We start from the raw sequence: 26,839 nt of genomic DNA on the forward strand, positions 1-26,839 counted from the left end.
GTTTGCATTTTTATCAGTTTTTTAATGAAATAAATATTAAAATTATACATAAATTTTGATTCAATATGTAATGTTATACACTAATTTTGATTTTGTGTGATTTCATACATGAAATTTAAAAATATAAATATAATTAAATGACTATTGTGTAGTTTATCTAAATATTAAATGTGACATAATCTCGTAAATTATATTAAATTATTAAAGATGAATTACATCAATAGTCACTCAACTTTTAAAAAATAATAAATCGACCACTAATGTTATCGAAAAATGATAAGTCAATCACTCATTCACATTTTTCGTTACAGACATAATAGGACAAGTGATTGTAGTTAACTAGATGACGTGGCCAGTTAACTTGACTCGTTAGACATTTTCATGTCATCCCTTTCACACACCACCATTAAACAACAAAAACAAAAAGAGAAAAGGGGGCTTTTTCACTATTTTTCTTCATCCCTCTCGGATTTTGAAGTCTTGTTCAAAGCTTTGAGGTCTTAATCTTATGATTTTGAAGGCCTATTGGGAAATCTAAAGTGAGATTTGAAAAGTGACAAAGAGGATTCATTTGGTAATGACGGTTCGTCAGAGAAGGCCATGAATGATGGCGACTAGAGTTAAGAAAAAAAAAGAGATGAGAAGAAGAGAAGAAGAGAAGAAAAAAAAGGAATAAGTATTCAACGAAGTTGCCTGGGGCACAAAGATTCAAAGGGACAGCAACGAACTAGGTGGTGGCTCCACCTTGGAGGAACAAAATGTCCGTAGACTATTTCTTCTCTTCTTTTTCTCTTTTTCTTCTTCTACTGCCCAACTAAAGCTCTTAAATTGGATTGTTTAAATGACAGTTAACCCTCCAATTGATCGGTTAAAGATAGCAAAGAGCTAGTTAAATGCCATGTCACTTTTCCATCATGTCTGTAACAGAAAATACTTAGTAGGACTGATTTATTATTTTTTGAAAGTTGAGTGAATATTTTGTCATTGAGATCAAAGTTAAAGTCATTGTTGGAATAATTTATCCTAATATTAAATATGCGAATAAGATATTAGTGCGCCAAGTATTTATCCACGATCCTTTCATTTTCCAACTAACTTACGAAAAAATTCCTACTCTCGCTTTGTTTCTGTTTCTCTCCAACTTTCTGGCGATCCAAACAAACTAATTAAGGCCCCGCTTAATTACAGCACCCTCCTTTCTCACCATTTTCCAAACATTCATTTTCCCTTCATTTTTCTCTTTTCTCTTTCTTTCCGCGGTGTCTGTCTTTCCCCAACGGTACGACCCTTCGTTCTCGTTTCCCTTTTTGATGCGTTAGATCTGTTATTTGCTTTCTTCATTCATTTCAGTTCTGCCGTGAATCACTGCCTTTTTCTTAGATTTATCGTCCAATTCTATCATTTTTTCCCTTTACCTTATATGGATGTGTCTCTTCATTGATTATTTTTGGTGAGATTTTTAGTGTTAAAACAGTTCAATGTGGTTCGCTTTGCTTTTATTTTTCTTGTTTATTAATTAAGGAATTCTAAATAAATTAATTTAGTTCAATTAACTCTAGTAATTTTCTCCTTTTTTTTCAATCTTGTTTGTTTATTAATGTAGAATGTTACAATATCGGGAAAAAAAAAAAGGAAATCTAGTAATTTTATGTAAATTCTTTTTCTGCATTAATTGTGTTCATAAGTTGATCCAGACAGGTAAAACAAATATTATTGTATAACTCAAAAATAAACAATTGGAGTTGAGTTGATTTCGTGTTTAGCCATCATCGTCACAAAAACCATTAGCTGGTCTGAGTTACAAACTCGTATTTTTATTACATTCATGTTATTTATAGGAGTGTCTTTTCAGCATGTCTTTGTACACTTTTACTAGCATTTTTATTTGTGATTTCAATAGATTTGTTGTTTTTCGGGTTTTTTCTTTCTTATTTGTTGATATTATTTTTGTAGAATTTGTTGCTAACATTTTTGGAAACTCTTGGCCAACCTATCAACATGGATGGATTACTTGAAGAACGTTGAGTGATATATGTAAGGGTTATCACTTTCAAAACGATATAAGATGGCTCCAACTAATAAGGCTGAAAGAAAAGCAGTTGTAGATGTGGCTGCTTGGATGTTCAATGTTGTCACTTCTGTTGGAGTTATTATTGTCAATAAAGCCTTAATGGCTACTTACGGTTTCAGTTACGGTAAAATCCTTTTAAGCTCTTTTTAATTGTTCTCTCTCCCCCCTCCCCCCCCATCTTCTTTTACGCTACAAACAGTTATGTTGTGGCTGGTAATAGTTCAAATGAATTTGGAATACTCTGTCAAATTCTCTAATCTTTAAGACAAATGTATGGAATCATAGTGGTGAGCTACTGTGAATCTGCACTTGAAATGAAAACGGATGAGAATAGTTTACTGAAGTTAAGTGGTGGTTTTACAGTTGTGAACATTATGGTGGAATGGTTCTAAAAGTTTGAAAATTGAGATCGTGGAGTAGTAAGGCTGCAGAGCAGATGAGCGATCTTACAAAAAAAGAACTGTAGGATTGGCCTCATCATACAAAGAAATAAGCATGAGGTTCAAGCTTAGAATATGTTGGTGTAGGTTTGTGGGGTTCGTAGCTTATAAAAGGTGGAGATGGTGAGTAGCTTGGGCTATGATGACCTTCCCCACAGACACCTCCATTTAATCTGTTCTAGAAGGAGAGGAAATGGATCGAAGTAGTGCAAAATAATTCAAAACAAAAAACAATGTAATCATGGTCAAGATGAAGAGGAAACTTCGACTTGGAAGTAGCTTCGGATTAAGCGTAGGATGATTGTGCTGCTGGTATAATAATCATCTGCAAGTAAATAAGCTAAAGATTTCCTGGTTTTTGTTACTTCATGAGTATTCTAATTATGCTAACTGCAATAAGGATGTAAAAAACTGTCATTAATTCCATTGTATTTGATTGAAAATTGTTCCAGCCACAACATTAACAGGTTTGCATTTTGCTACCACTACACTGATGACAACTGCTCTAAGATGGTTTGGATTCATTCAATCTTCTCATCTCCCCTTGTCAGAGCTTTTGAAATTTATTTTGTTTGCAAACTTCTCTATAGTTGGAATGAATGTTAGCCTGATGTGGAACTCTGTGGGATTTTATCAGGTAAAATTTTAGCATTTGATAAATTTTACGAGTTGTGTTTCTCATATGATCTGGAAATAACAGATTCTCTAATTAAATGACAGATTGCAAAACTGAGTATGATTCCTGTATCCTGCTTTTTGGAGGTTGTGATGGACAAGATTCGGTACTCAAGAGATACAAAGTTGAGCATAGCTGTTGTTCTTCTCGGAGTTGGTGTTTGTACTGTCACTGATTTGAGCATTAATACCCAAGGTTTCATAGCTGCCTTTATTGCAGTTTGGAGTACTTCTCTGCAACAGTATGTAAGTTAGTAATTCCACTGCATATAAATTGAAGCTTCTAACATTTTTAACTGCAGTATCATTTAGAACTTAAGGTAGTTATCATTTTATTGTTTTGTATTTCTGCAGTATGTTCTTCACCTCCAAAGAAGGTACAATCTTAGTTCCTTCAACCTACTAGGACATACTGCTCCTGCACAGGCTGGAACTCTGTTGCTATTAGGTCCATTTCTGGATTATTGGTTGGCAAACAAGAGAGTTGATGCCTATAATTATAACCTAGTATCTCTGGTAAGTGTTCTTTCCATTTATATTCTTTGCTTTTATGAATTTTGTGCATGATGGTTGTTCTTCCTATGATTATAGAACAATATTTACTTGTTTCAGAGTTGCTATCAGAATCTTGTTTATGAACAAAGTTGATTGTGGTCATGAATGTGTTCATGTGTATAATGGAATTCTTGCAGTGATCTAGAGTAATATTTAATTTGCAGTGCATATCGTTCTGTCATTGCTTGCTTATCTGCATGCATCTCCTAATACCACTTACAATTCATATGGTGTCTTACACCTTCTAAAACATCTATTCTCTACATGAATTTACGCATGCGTAGTGGAAATATTTTTGTTGAGTTCATTCCTATTGAGGAAATCATTTAATATTTGATGTGATTTAATAACATGTAGCGTGTATCAAGAGATATACTCTCCTTTCTCTCTTTAGCTGCTCTGTAAAATTGTGCACTTTTGCTCATTCCAATCTGGTTCTGCTGCTTCATTTGCAGCAGCCTGCTCATGAATGCGATTTCAATTATAGCATGTTCCAGGAAATAGTTGCTCACAGCAGTTTTTGTTTTGTTTTTTTTTGTTTTTTGTCTTGCAGATGTTCATAATTCTTTCATGTACTATAGCAGTAGGAACAAACCTCAGCCAGTTCATCTGCATCGGTAGATTTACTGCAGTGTCCTTTCAAGTACTCGGGCATATGAAGACAATCCTTGTGTTGATCATGGGATTCTTTTTCTTTGGAAAAGAGGGTCTCAATCTGCATGTGGTTCTAGGCATGATCATAGCTGTGGCCGGAATGATTTGGTATGGAAACGCTTCATCTAAGCCTGGTGGGAAGGAGCGCCGGAGCCTCTCTCTCCCTACTAGCAGACAACAAAAGCATGCTAGTTTCTCGGATTCTAATGAACACGACGGTAATGTCTAGTTCTCCATGTAGGATAATTTAAGCATACAAGAGTAGCTGATTTCATATAAATTAATTGGTTATCCATGATTTCAGAAAAACCAACCATTAGTTTAAATCAATTTTTTGTTCTGATTTTTTTTAAGTCTTATTCTTTGGTATATTTGGTTCACTCAGAGGGAATGGAACACTTCCAATAGGATTAGATACTTTTGCCTCTTCAGGAATATAGTTTATTTAAATATTTTTCAGGTAATAGTTGAAATATTCAAATAAAGTTTATTTTAATTTTAAGTTGTTTAAACTTATTTATATTTAAAATGTTTACCTCTATAAATAAATAAAGATTTCTAATAATAAATGAGGTGGAGCCATTTAATAAGCATCCCTTTATTAATGGCTCCACATCATTTTAATAATAATTAGTTCAAGTCAGCTATGAGCAAACCTCATAAGCAATGACCAGACAGGCGTACATGAGCAAACCTCGAAGGAAGGATTCAACACGAAGATGAAGTGATGAGGAAACTATTAATGCTGCATTTTACACTAGAAATGCTTTTCTGTAAGGCGGTCATTGCTAGCGTAAAATGCAGCATTAATAGTTTCCTCATCACTTCAAGTAAATCATAACCTAATAAGTAACATGATTGAGAGGAAGTACATCTCTGTGCACTGGTCACTCAAACTAGTATTGGACGACTTTCCCATATTAAGAGATCAAATACAGGGAATATTGTGGTCCAAAGAAAACGATGAGGGATTATCCTGGACAAACCAGAAAGTAAGAACAACCTCTGCAAATACCCAAGCTTAAAGGAGTCTGCAGTACACTTTACTATTGTTTCGTACCTGTTCTTATCTTTGTCGATGTATATAAATAAAAAATTCTTATTTCTTCCTGTAATCCAAGCTCATCTGTTTTCAGAAGAGACACTAATTGAATCCTTAGTTAAATTGAAAACTCTGAATGTGATCAAGTCATCCATCAAGGTTTTTTTTTTTAATAAAGGAAGACTCAATTTGAGAGTACTTTATTTGAGAGTAGAATTTTGAACTCTCACATCTAGACCAACTCAATTAAGCCCAATCTGGGAGCATCTTTGGAGTTTAATTGAAAATTTACTATAGCTGAAATATGGCAAACCAACACAAATTCCAAAGACAATTATCATTCAAACCAAATTAAATTCAGTAACGCAAGTATTCCTAATAGCAACCGATAAAGACCCAACACTACTAGTCTTACCACTTGTCTAGAAACAACAAAAAAAATCACATCCAAAATTTGTCTTCCTGCAAATAGTGCTTACATTCAAAGATATGAACACTCTGCAAGACTACATAATTTTTTCCAAAATATATATGAAGCCTTCAACGCTTCTTAGACACACCGACAGTCTTCCCTCTGCGACCAGTAGTCTTGGTGTGCTGACCACGGACACGAAGGCCCCAGTAGTGCCTCAGACCACGGTGGTTCCTGCATGACAGTGTAAATCGTTAGCTGCCATCTTCATCTCATTCCCCAAAAGAAAGGAAAGTAAACAAAGATACTGTACAGAAAAAGTAAACAAAGATACTGTACTGAATCAACCAAAATGCAAAACACTTCTTAACTATATCTCAACACCCACAAATGAAACAAAGAGAAAAAAGTAGAAAGTACAGACAAATAATTTTAGCCAATAAACATTTAAACATGTATGACTTTAAATTTTTTAATTATAAAAACTTATTCATTTTCTATGGTTATTCCATGTCTGGCTAATCACATGGGAAATAAACAGCATAATATATTACAACGTTCAGATTTATAAATTTTTGTCAACTCTGTTCCCAACTTGATCAAGATAAAAAGATCACCAAGATGCCATAAAAATGAACTCTCATCATGACAAAAAACCAGCCCACCAACAAGTTATATAAAGTTGATAAGAAACTGCATGTGAATTCCAACAATCTTGCCCACTTGCATATAACGCAAAGGAAATGCCACAAAACAAGATCATGTTGTCTTAAGCACCAAATGATTCAAATGCAAGGGAGGCAAAAGAGAAATCTCAAATAAACAACCCCAATTATATAGTGATATGCTTGAAAATGGTTATTAACAAAATCAAGAAAACAAATGATGCTAATAAAAAAGGATATATAATATACTGATCGAAACATATAAACACAATTTAAACAGTAACTCTCGTGCTCCAATAGAGTTGGATTGATCATATAATTTTAAGCATATAACACAGAGTCGGCACATACAGATCTTCATCAGCACACATCACTAAGGACATAACTAACCTGATCTTCTTCAAACGCTCCAAATCATCCCTCAACTTCATGTCAAGAGCATTAGACACGACTTGGGAATACTTCCCGTCCTTGTAATCCTTCTGCCTATTTAAAAACCAGTCAGGGATTTTAAACTGCCTGGGGTTTGCAACAATGGTCATGAGATTGTCCAACTCCTGTGCAGTCAATTCACCAGCCCTGATAACAAGAAGTAAATCAAATAACACCTCCACAACAAACTATCAAAAACCAAATACCATTCAGCAACATCCCCATGCCAAAGAATTTACTTAACTAGTTGATCTAAAGTAAATAAATCCTTTCACATCTATGCTAAAATTAATCATCTCAACATGAAACACCTAGAGCCAAAACATATATCGTCTAACTTTAGAGCCATAAAGCATCATGGAACTAATCCTAAATGACCTAGAATTGTCTAAAATTTTCAGGAATAAAAAAACAAACCTCTTGTTCATGTCGACATCAGCCTTCTTGCAAACGATGTTAGCGAATCGCCTTCCGATACCCTTGATGGAGGTCAATGCAAACATAATCTTCTGCTTCCCATCAACGTTGGTGTTCAGCACACGTAAAATGTGCTGAAAATCTTCGTTGGCCACCAGAGACTACACAAGCAAGCATTAAAATGAAGTTAAAAGCTATAATCTTCAGGGGAAAAGACAAACACACACACACACACACAACCAAACTTAAATAAAGTAAAACACATTTTAGAAACTCTCATAACAGCCTCCTTCAATCCCCAAAAGAAACCGAAAAAATTGAAGTAGATTTAGATCACTGAATAAGATAAAAGAAAAATAAAGAACCTGAAAAGTGGCGTAAAGATAAACATAGCAATTAATGGTAAAAGAATTGGAAGAGAAAGATAGAACCCTAATTACCATAATGTGAGGATATTTGGGGGTAGATGAGGGAATAGACTCTGGGGGACTGCTGATCTGAGGAGAATAACCTAGGGAGCCAAACTAGGGTTTTATATAGTCATGATTCTAGGTTTTTTTTGGGTGAGTGACATTTGCGTTTTCTTATTTTTATTTATTTTTCAAAATAAAATATTCATTTTCTTTTTTTTTAAATTAATAGTCCGCTTGACCGAAAGAAGTCAATTTTTTATTTGTTTTACACAAATTGAGTTTCAAAACATACATACTCTGAAAATGTTCACAACATTTTCAAACTTTTATTAAATTTTTAGAAAAATATTTGGTACAATGTGCTTATAATTTTAGATTTAAAAATAAGGTTAAGAGATTGATAAGTATTTTAAAAATAAATAAAATAAATATTGAAATAGAAGAAAAAGGTAAATTTTAAAATTTTAAATTTGTTTATAAAATTAAAAAATACACAATCAATGTACTAAATATTAACACTAAATTTTTTTTATAAATAATATATTTGGGTCTGAAGTGAAAATTATGAACTTTTTAATGTTTGAGTAACACAAATAAAATATTTTCTTTGATTATTTTTTTAAAAAATTACTTTGCTGATAGTAATATTAATATTTCGAATGCTAATATTAAGTAAATTAAATAATATATTTTATAATTAAAATATTAATTACATAATTCTCAAAAGTTGTTTTACACCACGGTTTTATATGCTGTATATCCTATAATACGTAAAAAATTTGAAGTCGATTAGTTACATGTAACTTTTTTAATTAAACCCTACACGTACTACTTCACATCTCTCCCTTTCTCTAAATATTTTATTGCACTCTCTTAAAAGTATATATTAGCCATTGAAACCTTCTAAAGTACTTTTTTTTATATAGATTTTATACCATTTTATTGAATTACGTTAATTTTCCAGAATAATTTATACAATTATGTCCATTTGGAATTGAAGCAAACCATTATCGATCAAAAATCTATCCTTTTCGGTTGTTATGAAATAGAACTGAACCATTACATTGGGGGGGGGGGTTAATCTTATAGGGGATGAATTTCACTATTAAATACTCAAAATTTAATTTCATCTACTCCGAATTTAAAAAAGGAAAATGAAAATTAAGCAACGAGGTTAATAATATAAATAAAGCAGCCAAAAACAATGACTAAACATTTTATGCACTGATATATGCTGAAGAAGAAACTCAATCATCCAATCAGTTCATCATTCTAATGAAATAAACTGAATCATCAAATCAGTTCATCATTCTAATGAAATAAACTAAGTTAAACTGAAATTATATATCGTAATCCGACAAACAAATCGAAAACTCAGTCTAAATATCGTACAAAGCTAAGCTTAAAGCAAAGTAAGATTAGACACATGAAACCTCAGTGTGGCATTTTTATCATACACTAACCTTGCTTGAAGAGTTTCATGGCATTCAAAGCCTTCATCCTCATCCCCTAGGACTACTCGATGAGCTGCATTTTCTGCCCCAACCATGTGGTTCAAGCAAATTGAAGCAAGTCTTAAGTCTTCTTTGTATTCTCAGTTTTAAAAGAAGAAAAAGAAAGGGTATTTATACTGATAATCCGAAAGTTAATCGATGTTATATGGAAATATTACATCCTAATTCTTTGGCAGCAGTGTCGAGGAACTGTATAGTCATTCCTCTTGCAAGCTGACTATAAACTTCCCATGTTAAGCACTTTTCGATATCAGTTTGCCAGTTGATGGCACCTATATTGAAGAACTGGTAAGAGGGACCACAGATACCATTTATTTCCACCTTAGATTTTGAATTGATTGAACCTATATGCAAAATATTGCGAAGGACTGATGTGCTGAGAGCTCGAACATGTGCACTTGGATGAGAAAGGCATCGAGTCGTAGCTGGTAGACGACACTGCATGGTTTGGAGAGATTATCACATCAGCAAAGATCTTGCAGTGACATCAGGGGAAAGAACAAAGACTACTTCACTATTCGCCCCATTTAACTCCACATTAACAGGCATTGGAATTTATGATGAACAAGTTCAAAGCATGTTTCGACTTTAAGGTTGAGAGTATATCAGTAACGGGTATTTGCTCACCTTTAACAGGTTTGAAAGTCCATCTGCTACTGCCAGTCCTGATTCTCCCCACTCGAGTACTGGCTGAACTGCTCTAGCTGTTGCTTCCAGCAGCTGCCAGTTTTAGATGAGAACATCAAAGATATTAATGAAACTTTGGAATAAAATAAAATGCATTTGACTTCTTTTAAACACCAACCCAAACTAATTCACGTAAATGGAGAGCCTAACTTGAAATATAAGACCACAACCCTCAAAAAATAAAACAAATAAAGTACTCTACTTCAACAAGGGCCTACACAAGTACAACCTCACAAGGGGTGGACAACAAACAAAACTGGACTTTACATACCAAAACAGGAAACCTAAGACTTAAAATGCAAGATAAGACCACTTATCACTCCATGTGTAGCTTTACAGGGTCTGCATTTAGACAACTTCACAAAGCATAAAACGCAAGGACATAAACACATAAGCTATAATACAATGTGCATCCAATCCAAAACCAATTGGTATAAGTGAAGAGGCCTAACTAGAATACAAGATTATATGAAACCCAAGACTACAAATGTGGTATGTTATCACTTAACAACTTCAAAATATCACAAGTGTTCAATTAGAAAGACACCAAGATTGGCGAATGACTCTCTATAAGCAGAGATAGTTACAGTACCTCCAGTTGTGGTAAAGTACAAGCTTCCCCATCAACAAGCATCCCATCTGTGGCACGTAGAAGTAGATCAGAAGCACTTGCCACAATTACCAATGATTCTGCGCTATCATGATTTCTCATCAGCTCGACTATCAATTTTACAATTCGCTGGTTGATTCTCCACATCTTCTGACCTTGGTCGTCATCTTTGGCAATCCAAGGCTGCAATTCCCTATCCGCCTGACAAGAACACAAGGCCATGAAAGTGACCAAACAGATGGAACAAATGAAGTTAAAAAACAAAAAATGTAGACAATGAGGCTATTTATGGCTGCTGGTTTGGTCACCATCTGCATGAGATTTCATCTGATTATACGGAAGTGTTTTATAGCAAATGGTAGTCCTGGATTTTATTATCTTAATTATGAACTGACATCACCTTTTATAAAACATGCGGTGTTCAAATCAGCAGCCACAAAGAAAAGCAGGCCATCTGTTTTTATAATTTTAGACTAGAATTTATAAGATGAACAAAATTTGGACCTGAAGTACAACAGCTGTAGTTGCTTTTGTCGGTGATGCTGATACAACATTGCACAACGCATCAACCACCTAATTCCATCCAAGGAGGATAGTCAGACAAATATATTTCTGTAAAACCATAATGAGGCATTTACAGATGAAACATCGGGCAATTCCATGCATCATAGAAGCTACCAACAGTGGCGAAACTATGTGAAAATTTTCCATATGGCATTTTTAAAATTTCTAAAATTTTAAATTAGTAAAAATAAAATTGCACTTTGGGCCCCACCTAAAAATATAAAAGTTTGATTTAATCCTTTAAAAGTTATAAAGATATAAAGATATAGTCTATTAAAATGGTGGAAATTACAATTTAATTTCGCACCCACCCACCCCCCCCCAAAAAAAAAAAATTTTCTACTTTCGCCCCTAGCTACCAATCCACACAAGTATACCAAACCATATCTTCTGTTTAGAAATTTAAAAGACAATGAATAAAAATTATGGAATCAGATACAACAGATCTTTTTTACGAATTTTGACAATTACCTGTCTCCATCCCTGCTGGGCAGATGTGCTTTCGGCACTGGGTTGTGTTTCAGGCGCTGCTATCAGCTTATGCCACAGTAGTGAAACTACAGAGAAACATAACTCTTGTTTCTCCACAAGCACTGATCTCAGAAGAATTTGTGCACTGCAATTGAATCCTATGTGCCGGTCCCTGGTGAGAAAATTGGCCAAATCTGAGGCATCTAATGGGAAACCTGCTATACCTTTGCCCAAAGAATTTCCTAAGCCTTCATCTGATGCTAACAGTTTCTCAGATCTGAGATTATTGTCTGAACAAGTTGAATCTTCACATTCTGAAGCAGATAATTGCCCAGGATCAAAGCAAGTGGCACTTGAATACTTGTTTTGTTTTCTGTCATCTAAACAAGGGGAATATTTTCTAACAGGTGCATATATCAATTGTGCTTCTAATGGTTCGGCCTTGTTAACAATGGATGCAACAGCCTTGCTGTGAATATCGATGAGATTATATAACGATGATGCCCTGGTGTAAATTTCATTGTCCCACTTGCAGCGCATTAGAACAGAGAGTGCATACATGCAAGCCTTTGACCGTCTAAATAGTTCAGAAATATGAGCAGCAACCATAGCTGCAGCAACTATTTCATTTGAACTATAACCCCATGAGGTGCCAACAGAAGATGGCTTCAGCGAAAAAAGTGCCTCCAAAATTGCTAATATTCTGTGAGTGTGATGAATAGCAGAGTCAATACCATGTCCATACTCTATAGAAGATCCATTTACTTTTGCAGGGTTGGCCATAGCTTGAACATCTTTAGCAGTTGAATGCGTATTTCCTCTTGTAACTAGGGGGAACAACTGAAGCTCGCAGGCAAGAGCACAGACAGCAGCCAGCACATAAGAATCAAATGCAGCTACAGGCCCTTGTTTTTTTGCTTTTCTAGGTTTAATGTCTTTCAGCTTTTCAGATTGTGCCTGTGACTCCTCAATGCCCTCATCAGAGGGATAACTTTCTTCACCTCTTGGTCTCTTACTCCCACTGAACTGAGCCTCATGACTAACACACACAGTTAAGACAACAAAAAGTAGGCGTGAAGCGAGCTCTATAGAAGCACATGATTCTAAAAACAGCGAATGCACCATTGTACGAAGCTCTGCCACAGCAAGATTCTTTGAGGCAGAACCTATGCTGTATCTTGTTTTTCTGGTTTGCTCCCTGGGGGATTCAGGTGGAAATGTTCTCTGAAGAATAGCCTCTACAGTCGCCACGAATATCTTCATGAGACATGCTTCAGAAGGACTTCCACGTGGAAGGTATTCGAGCACCTTAAGAAGAGGTATGTATAGATTCCATGATAGTATGGGAGGCTGCAATGGGGTTGAAACAATAATTTCTGGAAGATCAACAGCTGAAGAGCTCAAGGGAATCAGACCATAAGCAGCTTCCCATATTGTACATATTCTCCATTCCACCTCCGGTCCATGAGCGCAAAGCATTGATGCAATCCCTTGAGCAGTAGCTTCAATAGTTGCTTCAGCTGCAGGCACCTCAATCTGATGAAAAAGTATTTTGAGACAACTTTCTCAGTACTTCTGAACATGCATCATTGAATGTACAGACCCATGCATATTAACTACTTAGCAACAAAAGGAAACATAAAAGCTAAAGATTGGAAGATAACATGCAAAATTTTGAAGGGGACAAGTAATACCAGCTTTCTGTAACATGAGATATAACCACCAGAAGGTTCATGTTGAACTTCTACTCCCTCAACTTGTCTTATTGGAGGAAAAAGTAGTGCGGGCTGTGAAAGTATGCGAAAAAGTAAAGCTGCAGCAGCATCAGCAGCAATACCTGCCCTCATAGACATTGCAGTCCCAATTGCCCGCAAAAAATGCAAATGCATCCAATTTCGAGGAAGCTACAACAACATCCACAAAATCAATTTGCTAAGACAAATAGAATGGTGATAATTAAAAGAATTATTGTATCATTTTTTAAGAAATATAATTATATGTTATTTTCCTAACAAACAATTGGCATCAGAGCAGAATACTTCCTCATAAAAAACCCTAAATTAGGGCATATGTCATACACTTTAGTACTTTACCTCCTGACATTCACATAAGATTACAGTCTACCACATTGACTAATAACACCCACCTAAAAACCATCAGGTTTAACGTGACAACCATAGGTGTTTTAAGTATGAGCTTCACAACTGTTAACTGGACAAACGCCCATTGGGTAGGTTAAAAGTTTCTTGCAAGCCTTATATTCAAGGTTTTCCTCAAAAAATAGAAGACAAAAAGAAGTCATATATTGAGGGTCACTTCTCAATCCATAGTCAAAAGCTTTTAAGCTGGATCTGAACAATAGCCATGTTATATAGTGCAGCAACCTCTAAACCTCTAATGAAAACACTTTTATACAGAATGGATGCACAAAACATAGTTCTCATGCATCTAGAAATACGTATTCAACCCATTTACACAAGTGTTTCATTGGAGGTGAAAACTGATTTTCAAGTCTGAAATGCTACTAATAACTAATGAAGAAACTATGATTAGTGGATATAATTTTTTCTTCGCTGGGATAACAGAAACACCCCTCCCCCCCCCCCCCAAAGAAAAAAAAAAGCACTAAACCCCCAATGGTAGAACCACCAAGCTTTGTTATTAAGGACTATATCTTTCTTATCCATATTAATCTCATTAAGATTAGCCACCAACTTCATGTAATTCTTTTTAGCATGTGGTTGAACAATATATGCTGACAAATTTAGCACTTTCATTAAGCTAATATTCATAAATTCCTCTTGGATCTCACAATTACGGATAGCAAAAACTCAAGATGATGAAGATGAGATCCATATAAAATTCTAGTTAGATGTTGCAAAGTGTCATTTTATATACACGCAGTGAAGAACATTTAACTCACCCTTATACCAGTTGCATAATCTTCGGCAGCACGAAGAAGTTCCACAAGCTGTACAGCAGCATCAAGTGCATCTGGAGCCCATGATGGTGGTGCTTCAAGAAGCCCAAGAAGAAGTCTTTGGGTTGCACTTGGAGTTGCAATGGCATAGTACCTAAGAAGGAAATACAAGATAATTGCTAGAAAAATAAGAAGAAAACTATATCATTTGGACACTTATACCAATTAGCAACTAGACATATCCGGTATTCATTTACATGATACCTTTGTCAGTTACCATATTACCAAGCACATATTTTAATCAATGTTAATATTTTGCGCACTAACATAGACTTTTGCAATCGCAATTGCATTTGCATTTGATAGACACTTCAGTTCCAAATGTATGTCCTAGTGTCACGGGGCTAGATCCACTTTGGCCTGTGACACTAGTTTGAATTTCAAAAGACCCCAAAATATTATTTCTTTCCTTTTCATGATATTCTAAAATCCTAGCTTTTTCCATAGCAGTAACAGGTATTACATATTTGCTTTAAGAATATCAAATGTTTGCACTACAGAAAACTCTTAAGCTTAAATCTTAAGAAGTCCAGAGGTTTTTGAAGAAAACATGTGGGAGGCAGTTTCAGATAGAAGGTGCATGTTTACAAAAACACACTAACACTACAATCTCCACGCAACCTAACTACTACCCCTTCTCAGAAGAACACAAAGAAACAGTTATTCAAACATCCGCATTCCTGATGTAAATTTGGAAATGAATTGCTCACTTCCCAGTAAACAAAGCAAAAGCCAAGACTTACAAGCTATGACTATGTTCACCTACCCCAAAATGAAAATCCTTGAGTAATGTTGTCAAAGAAAGCTTGAAGGTTCAGCAACTTACCGATGAAATAAACGTGCATATGGTTCAAGAGCCGGTAACCCAGCAACTAGATGCTCATCCAAAGCTGTTGTTGGGGGAGGAAGTAGAAGTGCAGGGACTGCTGCAGCCGTTAAACTAGCAGTTTCGTAGCGTGCAACCTCTTCGTCGCATACGCTTAAAATGACACCAGCACCATTTGCAACAGCCCATCTTGGGGTTGATGGCATAAGCTGAGGATGCTTTCCAGATCCCCGAGAAGAAGCTATTGAGAAAAAAATAGTCAACTGATGAGTCCTCAGGCCTAAAATATCTTATCATTTGTTATTAAGAAACAAAACAACTTAAGGCCATCTTTATTTGAATATCTTGATACACATCCACAAGTCCATCCATTATTACGGGTCTATTTTAGTATTTCTCACATCAGTTAGGACACACCAATTAGCACCAAATTATGAAACTGGAAACAACATAACCAGACAGTAACGAGTGAGGCCACTAGTGACACTTTGAAGATATACCAAACAATGAATTCTCGCTTATGCCTTAAGCCTCAAGGTAACAAAAGAAGACAGGAAATTTACCCGGTTTGCTTATAAAAATTAGCATAGAGACTGGACTGCAAACTAGCTCCTACAATGCAATAAGTGCATCAAAATAAATTTTCTTTACAGTCTTTTCAAGGGGAAGAAGAACATTTATTTTGAGTCATTCTACAACAGAAGCTGGGGCACCAGTGGTCAAGATATATTTACTGTCAAAATAGACAACCAAAAATTTCAACTTATCAACCAGTCACATGCAAACTACTCTTTAGAAAATGCATATAGTGCTTCATTGCAGTAAAGAATTTCCAAAACTACATCCTGTATGACCCTTCCACAGATTACCACAAATATAGTTTATATAATCAGTTGTAGTTATAGTTATATATGGCTGGTTAAGAAGTGAGATATATCCTATTCCTATCAGTTATACCTGAATTTTGACTGGCAGCGTTTTTTAACTGTAATCACATTTGTAATTCTTGTTCTTATTGATGATTTTTGTAGCATATATGCACTATGTATAATATAAACAAAAAATATATATTTTTTCATGTTTCAACTTAACCTTGCATTTCTACCACTTCTGATTTTTCATGTCTGTTGGAACTTTTTCAACCATTATAGAAGGCTCGAGTTAATAAAATCTAGAAAACATCCATATCTAAAAACCTGAATTTCCCAATGAAAGAAACAAGTTTATAGCAAAAAAAAGGGCCAATGCTTGAAACTAAATTTATAGTTTGGAGAAAAGTTCACATGCAAGCATGTGAAAAAATAGCCACTTGACTTAAATGTCAGAAACAGAGGTAAAATCTTGTCTTATATTTAAGCCCAAAATATGTAACTAACCAGTAGTAGGTGGCTTGAGGTCTCCAGCTGCATATTTGCCCATAACACCACTGCACCTGTTAACACATTTAAATTGTCAGCTTCAGACATAACCACATAAAGTTCTATGCAGTGAGACCTACTAATAGGATGAATCTGATATAGATGTTTTCATTGGAAAACAATATCAACGGAGGAATAGGAATTAGAATTCTACATTTATTTAATTTCTTTGGGAGTTTTAGTTTTACTAGGTTTTTTATTTCCTTATAAACTTTAAATTAGGAATTCTATTAGGACTTTAAATTAGGAATTAGATTAGGATTTTCCTTTGTAATTAACAGCCTATAAAAAGGCTGCCAATATGAAATAAAATAGGGTTTTATTTTTTATCACAAACGTTAGTTTGGGAAGGGGGTTCAGTCAAAGACGAATCTGCCTTTGAGTAACCATAAGTCGAAGCAAGGATACTTTCTCGTCTAGACCTGTGACTAGATCTTACGCCAAGGCGCATAACAACTTGGTATCAGAGCCAGTTGTCATGGGTGACGAAAAAACTTTGACAGCCAAGCTGGAGGCATTTATGGAACAAATGGCTACAAGGCAACAAGCATTAGAGGAGCAGATGGCGATTTTATCTCTTTCGGTCCAAAAGACAACGAAAGAGAATTTAGAAAAAAATAATGAAGAACAAGGCAGCAGTGGAGGCAAGAAAAGAAATTCAGATTCACAACACGGTGGGGGCATGGTGCCAAGATACTCCAAGATGGAATTTCCCACTTATGATGGTGTTGGTGATCCTTTAGGATGGTTAAAAAGATGCGAAAAATTTTTGGCAATCAGCGGACCAACGAAGAAGACAAAGTCGGCTTAGCTTCATTCCATCTCTTAGGAGAAGCACAATTGTGGTTTGATCAAATCGAGGAAGAGGAGGCAAATTTGGATTGGGAGCGTTTTAGAGAGTGTTGTCATGTCAGGTTTGGGCCACCTATGAGTAATAACCCCTTGGGGGAACTTGCAAACTTGAGACAAACCGGGACGGTAGAAGAATATCAACGTCAATTTCAATCACTACTGATCTTAAACCTCGACAACAAGTAAACCTTTTTACTGCCGGATTAGTAGAGGAACTTAGAATTGATATCGAGATGCAACAACCGGGAAACCTTGGAGTTGCAATGAATATGGCTCGAGCTTTGGAACGGAAACAAAAAGTCTCTTCCAAGATGTTATCTCAAACCAATCTAAACTGGTCAGCTTCCCAAAACACTGGCAGCAATTCCATTATTCCAACAACTAAGAGCTTTGCAAAGGGAGGAGGACAAACAACGAAACCAATGGGGAATAACAGCAAAATAGGTTCTTCCGAACCATTTATCAAAAGATTGACACGAGCAGAGATGGCGGAGAGAAGAGCTAAGGGATTGTGTTATAATTGTGACGAGTCTTACTCCATGGGGCACAAATGTAAAAGGCTATTTTGGATAGAAGTACCAGATATTGAAGATGAGCAAGATGATGAGGTAGATGATCTTGAAATTTCCTTACATGCCATTAGAGGAACTTGCAATTCATCTACTATGCAACTACCAGCAACGATGTCAGGAAAAACAGTGTTAGTTCTCGTTGATTCAGGCAGTACACATAACTTTCTACGCTAAGGTCTAGTGCCAAGATTGGGACTGAAAATACAAAAGAAAAAGGGGTTGCAAGTATGTGTGGCAAACGGAGAACGGGTTCCTAGCATTGGCATTTGTAAATCAGTACAGTTCGTTGTGGCCAATGACAACTTTCAAGCTGATTTTTATACAATACCATTAGAAGGGTTTGATATGATTTTGGGGGTTAAATGGTTGTGTACCCTTGGTCCAATTTTATGGGATTTCAGCTCCTTAATTATGCAATTTGCAGTAAACAAGAAGATACTCTGGCAAGGGCAGCACCCAGAGGAAGTTCCACGACTCAACTTGATACAGGGACAGGATTTAACTAATATAGTATTAGATAAGCTACTGGTAGAATTTGCGCATTTATTCCAAGAACCGTCTGGGTTACCTCCTAACCGCAAATGTAACCGTCGTATAACTCTCAAACCAGGAACGGGACCAATTGTAGTCAGGCCTTATCGATATCCACATTTTCAAAAGGATGAGATTGAGAAGCAGTGTGACCAAATGTTACAACAAGGAATCATTCGACCCAGTAGATCACCATTCTCTTCTCCAGTACTATTAGTAAAGAAGCATGACGGGTCATGGCATTTTTGCATCGATTATCGAGAGCTTAATGCTTGCACTGTTAAAGACAAATACCCGATTCCTGTCGTGGATGAATTGTTGGACGAACTTCATGGGGCAAAATATTTTACAAAATTGGATTTACGATCGGGATATTTTCAAATTAGAATGGCAACTATTGATGTGGAAAAGACAGCCTTCCGAACCCACCATGGACACTTTGAGTTTCTTGTCATGCCATTCGGGCTTACCAATGCCCCTTCCACATTTCAAAGTTTGATGAATGACATTTTTCGCCCTTACTTGCTTAAGTTTGTTTTAGTCTTCTTTGATGACATATTAATTTATAGCAAAACATGGACTGAACATATGCATCATGTAAGATTAGTTTTTGAACTCTTGCGGGATAATATGTTGTTCTTAAAGAAATCCAAGTGTTTCTTTGGAGAGTCTCAGGTAACCTACCTCGGTCATGTCATCCATGGTGAAGGGGTCGAGGTTGATCACACTAAAATTAAAGATGTCACCGATTGGCCAACTCCTAAAACTACCAAGGCTCTACGAGGCTTTCTTGGGTTGGCAGGATATTACAGAAAATTCATCAAGAATTATGGACAAGTGGCTGCACCCTTAACATCTCTTCTAAAGAAAAATGCCTTCAACTGGACTAAGGAAGTTGATGTTGCTTTCACCCAATTAAAAACTTCTCTTTCAGCAGCCCCAGTTTTGCAATTACCCAACTTTGCGGAGGAATTTGTGGTTGAATGTGATGCTTCGGACAGCGGGTTTGGAGCTGTACTACAGCAAAAGGGACACCCCATTGCCTTTTTCAGTTGCAAGATTGCAGATCGACACCTTAAGTTGGCTGCCTACGAACGTGAATTAATTGGTTTGGCAAAAGCAGTGACTCATTGGCGACCCTATCTTTGGGGAAGGCATTTCTTCATCCGTACTGATCACTTCAGTCTTAAGTATTTGTTAGACCAACGACTTACGACATCTCCACAACAACATTGGATCAGCAAGCTAATGGGGTTTGATTTCCGAGTGGAATATAAAGCAGGGAAGTTGAACAAGGCTGCAGATGCTTTATCTAGAAAAGACGAAGACTTACCACACCTCGTGACTGTTTCATTCCCTCAAGTTGAAATTCTTAAAGCCATCAGACGAGAAATAGAAGCTTCCCCAGAATTATCACAACTCCAGCAAAGAATTCTACAATAAGAGTTGGGGCCCGATTGGGTTGCACAAGATGAGTTGATTTTCTTCAAAAGGAGGTTGTACGTTTTACCTACCTCACCAATTATTCTCACTCTTATCTCCTCTATACATGCTATGGCACATGAAGGGGAATTGAAAACATTGCATCGTCTTCGCCAAGATTTTTTTTGGAAAGGAATGAAGCTTGCAACCTCAGAATTTGTGCAACATTGTTTAGTATGCCAACGCCACAAATGGCAAAATTTACAGCCCGCAGGTTTACTTCAACCTCTTCCAATACCTCAACATGTTTGGGCTGATATTTCTATGGATTTCGTGGAGGGTCTACCCAAAGTAAAAGGGAAATCGGTACTTATGGTGGTGGTGGACAGACTGTCGAAGTACGCTCATTTTTTACCTTTGTCCCATCCATTTACTGCTATATCTGTTGCTACCGTCTTTTTTGCAGAGGTATTCCGACTTCATGGCTTGCCTGAATCCATAGTTTCAGACCGTGATAAAGTTTTCCTCAGCCTGTTTTGGAAGGAATTATTTCGTCAAAGTGGTTCTAAGCTCGCTTTTTCCTCAGCATACCATCCCCAATCTGATGGTCAGACAGAGGTAATTAACCGAACAATAGAAATGTACCTACGATGCCTCTCTAGTGATCGTCCACAACAGTGGGTCGATTGGGTTCCATGGGCTGAGTATTGCTACAACACCTCATATCACACTGCCCTAAAGGCCACTCCCTTCCAATTAGTATACGGTAGGGATCCACCTCGACTTCTCTCCTATTCAGCTGGTTCTACAAGGATTGAAGCTGTGGATAAGGCTCTACAAGATAGGGATGCACTTTTATACAATGCTCGGGATAGACTCTTGCAAGCTCAGCAACGAATGAAAGCCACTTATGATTTGGGGCACAGAGAGTTGAATTTTAAAGTCGGGGATTGGGTTTGGTTACGGCTTCAACAGTATCGACAATTGACGATAACTAAACAGAAGCATCACAAGTTATTGCCAAAATATTTTGGTCCTTTTAAAGTCTTGAACAAAATAGGATCAGTGGCCTATCAGCTTGAATTACCTACAGGCAGCAGAATACATGATGTATTTCATGTTTCTTTCCTCAAAGAATACAAGGGACCTCAACCAGATGCGGTCGGAGACTTGCCCTTAGTACATGATGGCAAGGCCTTGCCTACTCCACAAGCTATTATTAATACCAGGCTTAATCGGGGTCGGCGGGAACTATTAGTGCAATGGGCAGGATGCCCTCAAGAAGATGCCACTTGGGAACCAATTGATAATTTTCGAGCAGCTTATCCTGAATTTGAGCTTGAGGACAAGCTCAACTCCGATAGGGGGAGTAATGATATAGATGTTTTCATTGGAAAACAATATCAACGGAGGAATAGGAATTAGAATTCTACATTTATTTAATTTCTTTGGGAGTTTTAGTTTTACTAGGTTTTTTATTTCCTTATAAACTTTAAATCAGGAATTCTATTAGGACTTTAAATTAGGAATTAGAATAGGATTTTCCTTTGTAATTAACAGCCTATAAAAAGGCTGCCAATATGAAATAAAAGAGGGTTTTATTTTTTATCACAAACGTTAGTTTAGGAAGGGGGTTCAGTCAAAGACGAATCTGCCTTTGAGTAACCATAGGTCGAAGCAAGGATACTTTCTCGTCTAGACCTGTGACTAGATCTTACGCCAAGGCGCATAACAGAATCACGCGAAGGCATTTAAAGTTGATGACAGTTATATGATAAATTGAAGTACTATTTAGTTACTTAAAAGCAGCTTTATAACTCAGAAGCATACCATCCATAGATGAGCAAATAAAAGTCTTAAGCCAGTACTGAAGCCTTGGCAAAAAATTTTAGGGGAGAAAGAAAGAGTTACAGAGCAGTTTGAAATAATCATAGTGCTTAAGCTACGTAATACGTGTTATAAAATGTGAACAAGCTGTAGCATCAGCAAAACAAAAAGATATCCAAGGCAGACAAATGGAAATTGTATCCAAGCATGACTGTCCATTCATATGTATCTACCAATAAAATGAAAAAAGTTAAATCAACAAAAATCGTCTCCCAACATGTGTATTTTTTTTTTCTGAGAGTCCATGTTTATTTTTAAATATAATAATAAGTAGTTTGATTTTATCCTGAAAAAAATAACATGAAAAGTAAAATTAGAGTTTCCTGTCCACAAAAACACTAGATCCTTCTAACTTTCTCAACAAATTCTTAAAATGATTCCATTAAATAACCTGTTTTGAACATACTGTGGATTTGCTGTCACAGAAGAACTGTAGAGTGATAATATACACCAACAACTCTCATAAGAAATATTATGTCAACTTCCAACATGCATTCTTTTATTTGCCAAGACTAGAACATAAATCACGACAACAGAAATTTACCAGAATGCCCTGGCAACATATTAGCTACAATATGGACTTAGGTATGGGTGGCTCGCATAGGTATGTGTCTAACTGTCACTCGTTATTTGCTACTTTTGGACTCGCAGAAGCAGATAAAAGCATACACAAGATATAGTTATGCAAATGTCATAAAATTTTATAAGATAATATTATATGTAAATAAAACTTATTTTATATTTTACCCTTATAAGAAAAAAAGTTTTCATTTTCTTTTCCTTTAACTTTTAATAATCTAAAGGGCTCAAACACACCAATCACTTGGACCATAAAATTAAGAAAGAGCAAAAATACAGAAGAGAATCCAAGAGATGATACTCAGCAACCAAACAACCAATAAATGTTTTCAATCACACATTGCACAATTCACTAGTTGAGACAGTTAAAAAGAGACAGTCCGTAACTACACAAAACCATGCCTGAAAACATCCTAGCTTGGCCTGCATAGGCACCATAAGACATCACGAGGAAGAAGAAAAATACTGAAATAATTGCCACCAAAGGGCATTTGACAAGGCATGTTTGATTCCATGAGCTTTTTTAAAGTGTAAGTGAAATGCATCAAACTCTCACATCTCATTTGCCTAACTATAATGGCAATCTTTACTACCACGCATACTACTTATGAAGCAAACTTTTCTGCTGCTGCTCTAAGCCAGAAAACATACTACTCTCACAGTTCTCTGCCTTCTACTGATTGTTATTTATTGCTCATATTTCATCAAACTTACAAAGCAAACTTTTCTGCTTATTATACCAGTTTCCCTTGCAAAACCAGTAAGAATCACAATTAGAAAATAACAGATAAAGTTATAATTCAACCACCAACATGCTTTTAGTATTGAAATGTTACCACTAACACCACTTCCATCTTTATAGAGGCCAACTGATGCTTCAAACTACTCAGAAAGGCCAACATTAAGTTATGTAGAAAGCACTCACCAACGGAAGTAATCACTTCTTATACCCAGAGGTGCAGCGAGCAATATATCAGTAATCCAGGGAGACAAAGGCCTTAAAGGCTTCCTCTCCTGTTGCATCAAAGGTATCTGAAAGGATGGTTCCCCATCTACAGATTCACTTGTCGTAGCTTGGCTGCTGCTGTGGCTTCTATCTGTTTCATTATTTTGTGGCTCCATTTTATATATTGGACGGTTGTAATGAGTCAGAATTCGCAAGATCTCTCCGCATGCTAGAGCCCACTGTTCAGAATACTCATTCTGTGCAAAAAGACAAATGCCACAGATATGCCCTTGGTCAGCCTCAATGATTCCTTATATAGTTAAAAAAGGAAAATTAAAGAGCGCATAGAGAATCTAATATCTAAAAGGAAAACAGGGAACAAGAAAAACAGTTTGAGAAGCAAAGACTATCTTCTTTTTTGAATGAAGAACTTTCGTATAATACCTCACTACTTGGGCAAACTAAGGAGATGAATGACGCAAAGGGCAAGGAACTCTTATCATACACCAGCGAACCATCAATGATGCCTGAAATAATTGGAAGAACAACTGCATGCCCATGTTCTGGATGGTGAAGGACAAAAGTTGCTGCAAACCAATTATTTTAAAGAATTGATTATTCTCAGTTAAATAACATAAATAAAATCATATGAATATGTTAATTTAAGAAGAAGAAGAAGAAAGAATCAATACCCAGAACATCATCAAAAAGGCGTTGCTCCTTAGATGGATAGCGGCTGCGAATAAGCTATTACAAGAACAAGCAAATTTTGTTAGATATATAAATCTTTAACCATAAAAGACTTCCCTCTGTTGAAACATTGATAATAAACAAATTTGTTAAGCATCTTTTCCTTCATAGTTAGAAACCGTGAAAAGGTTGCACAAAACAAACATACCTCAGCAATATCCTCAGGGAATTGTTCTGATGTGAACTGACCAAAATACTCGACATATGCAGTAATTTGAACCTAAACAAGGGGAAGCATAATAAAGCATAAGAATTTATATTAGCAAGAGATAACCATGTAAATTCAAAGAACCAGAAAGACATGGATGTATCAACACAAAATTTAAAGAATTCATGTTTGCGTTTCAAATGATATGATTCAACCAGGATACGTTTTACATGCATGAACTTTCCAATGATCCCTAAAGCACATTACAAGATAAAATGATCCTTTATAAAGCCAAAATTTTCATAGATTGTCCTCAACCTCTTCCAACCATAAAAAATTTTCATAGATTGTCCTCAACCTCTTCCAACCATAAAGCCAATTCTATCATATTCTCTTCTAATACCAATATAAACAATTCAACTCAAGTTCAAGATATATTCCTTGTTCAATAAATCACCGTCTTGAAAATGAAGTTTTATTGTAGTTAAGAGGTCTAGAAGAGTCTTGAAAAGATAAACATGATGTATAGTGTTTAGCCATGGGCATCCAGTCTGCATATCAATCCAATGTTTTGCACGAGATAGATTTGTAAAATCACTCAGAATATCTGCCCCAAACATACCAGGAATTCTACACGGCAAACCCTTCCTATGAATTAAACCAGTAATAGACATAGCTGATCTTCTCATTTCAGATTTCATATTTGTTCCAAATTAATGTTAATTCTCACTTAAATATATCTTTTAAATTCTAATAAGAATAAGTGAAATTGCAAACTGGTTTTCTTCTTTGCGGTAGTAGAAAACTAATTTTCCTCTATTTGCTTCAAATGGAGCCATATCATAGTGTATGTTCCACTCAATATCTATTGTAGCTAATATTCAGTAACATATTCAACTTTCGTCACCTATTTCACCAGCCAAGGTTTAACCAAGCATGAAAGTAGAAGGGGCATTTAAAATGATTGGAAGATGCAAGAAGTATTCAATAATCCAGAAAGGTTCATGCAAAGAAAACAAACAACAGGATGAGAACCACACGGTACCTTTCGTTCTTGAGGGTCTTGCGGCGGTGGCCAGAACAGCGATGAGAACTGAAGACCGTCAATCCACCTCTTAGATGGATTAGCCATTTAGAGTAAACAATATTTATCTTCCAAGTATACCTTTTTGAATCAATCACCAGAATAATCAACAACAACACACCAGGACCTATGCTTCCACTCTGCAACTGCTACCAGTCAAGAATCAAGATTTCGTAATTCAACATCACAACCCTGTCAAGCCCTCAGATTCCCACAAAATATACGTTAATAGAAGAAAATTAGAAGAAAAAATTGAACCTGTACGAAATTCAACAGAAGAAACTATTGCATCTCTCTCTAAAAGGACTGTATATTCACAACAGTATAATTAGTCTCTACAACGTCTCAGCCTTTAACCGTCCAAAGCCTTATAAGACAACTATTGTTTAACTTATAATCAGAATCTCTAACTTGACTGCAAAAACAAAGTGAAAATAATAAACAGAATTTAAAAAATAGTAATAATAATTAAACAAAATTTTATTAACATGAGTAAAAATTCAAATCACTTGAACATGGGTTTATAAGAAAGCTAAGAACATTGTCTATACAATAAACCTACCTAAACACTCAGATTAATACATGAACTTGATGGTTAACACTAAAAAAAAAATCTTCAAACTTTACTAATGATAGAAAAGTACAATAAGCGATTATTATTTTAAGATGAACATACACATATACAGCAAATCACCAAATCAATCAAAGAAAAAACGAAGATTAGATACAAGACCCATTTTTAGAATAGTTTACAAAAACATAAAGAGAAATAGAATGAAAATTTCCAAACTTGGAAATTAAAAAGATTAAAAAAAAAAGTTGGAAACTAAGTAAGTACCTGGGCTTCGGTTATCAGATGCTAAGTATTTTCCTGAATTAATTTAGATTTAACGCTCTGTTTTAAACAAATGTGACAGTAAATTTAAAGGAAAAATAAATAAAATTTATGGAAAATATGAGGAGGTGGTACAGTTTTTGGCGAGTGAGAGAGAGAAAGAGGAGATCTTTAGAAGGGCTGTTCGCTTAAGATTGCTGATGACGTGGCAATGATATTTTCCTCTCGTCTCGCAGACTCCCCATGTCATGTCACCATGCATGATACCCCCATCCATCCCATGATGATGGCATGAATACTACATAGCTTACATATGAGGTTTTGAGAATTACGGTGTTGGCCTTTAACGTGTTGGAGTTGGGAGATTAAAAAATGAAAAAGACAAAC

General features: G+C 35.8%; 3 protein-coding genes across 8 annotated transcripts; 1 reads left to right on the plus strand and 2 right to left on the minus strand.

The window, feature by feature from the left end:
* The first annotated feature begins 1,076 nt into the window (after positions 1-1,076).
* On the plus strand, positions 1,077-4,897 carry LOC107914085 (UDP-rhamnose/UDP-galactose transporter 6). 2 transcript variants are annotated; one of them, XM_016842827.2, is made up of 6 exons: positions 1,077-1,279; positions 1,954-2,195; positions 2,964-3,148; positions 3,232-3,432; positions 3,541-3,702; positions 4,295-4,897. In XM_016842827.2, the coding sequence occupies exons 2-6, from the start codon at positions 2,066-2,068 to the stop codon at positions 4,622-4,624; spliced, it is 1,008 nt and encodes a 335-aa protein (XP_016698316.2). In that variant the 5' UTR covers positions 1,077-1,279; positions 1,954-2,065; the 3' UTR covers positions 4,625-4,897. The 2 variants fall into 2 exon arrangements, with proteins under 2 accessions (XP_016698316.2, XP_016698317.2); XM_016842828.2 differs by having other exon boundaries at positions 1,089-1,279; positions 2,018-2,195.
* Positions 4,898-5,757: 860 nt separating this feature from the next.
* Positions 5,758-8,130, minus strand: LOC121229002 (40S ribosomal protein S18). The gene is made up of 4 exons (XM_041112075.1): positions 7,804-8,130; positions 7,364-7,524; positions 6,905-7,093; positions 5,758-6,083 (listed from the first exon to the last, which is right to left on the minus strand). The coding sequence occupies exons 1-4, from the start codon at positions 7,804-7,806 to the stop codon at positions 5,978-5,980; spliced, it is 459 nt and encodes a 152-aa protein (XP_040968009.1). The 5' UTR covers positions 7,807-8,130; the 3' UTR covers positions 5,758-5,977.
* A 961-nt stretch (positions 8,131-9,091) lies between these two features.
* Positions 9,092-26,789, minus strand: LOC107914084 (protein GIGANTEA). 5 transcript variants are annotated; one of them, XM_041112076.1, is made up of 16 exons: positions 26,588-26,762; positions 25,876-26,032; positions 25,579-25,763; positions 24,534-24,605; positions 24,328-24,382; positions 24,080-24,222; positions 23,615-23,892; positions 16,805-16,860; positions 15,429-15,669; positions 14,546-14,696; positions 13,317-13,526; positions 11,623-13,158; positions 11,092-11,160; positions 10,570-10,788; positions 9,918-10,010; positions 9,092-9,728 (listed from the first exon to the last, which is right to left on the minus strand). In XM_041112076.1, exons 3-16 carry the CDS (start codon positions 25,663-25,665, stop codon positions 9,432-9,434), a joined length of 3,507 nt encoding a protein of 1,168 aa, XP_040968010.1. In that variant the 5' UTR covers positions 25,666-25,763; positions 25,876-26,032; positions 26,588-26,762; the 3' UTR covers positions 9,092-9,431. The 5 variants fall into 5 exon arrangements, with proteins under 5 accessions (XP_040968010.1, XP_016698312.2, XP_040968011.1 ...); XM_016842823.2 differs by having other exon boundaries at positions 26,456-26,761; XM_041112077.1 differs by lacking the exon at positions 26,588-26,762 and adding an exon at positions 26,180-26,383.
* Positions 26,790-26,839: the final 50 nt, after the last annotated feature.

Source organism: Gossypium hirsutum, chromosome A05 (assembly GCF_007990345.1).
Source record: "Gossypium hirsutum isolate 1008001.06 chromosome A05, Gossypium_hirsutum_v2.1, whole genome shotgun sequence".
In the NCBI taxonomy this organism is placed as follows: Eukaryota; Viridiplantae; Streptophyta; class Magnoliopsida; order Malvales; family Malvaceae; genus Gossypium; species Gossypium hirsutum.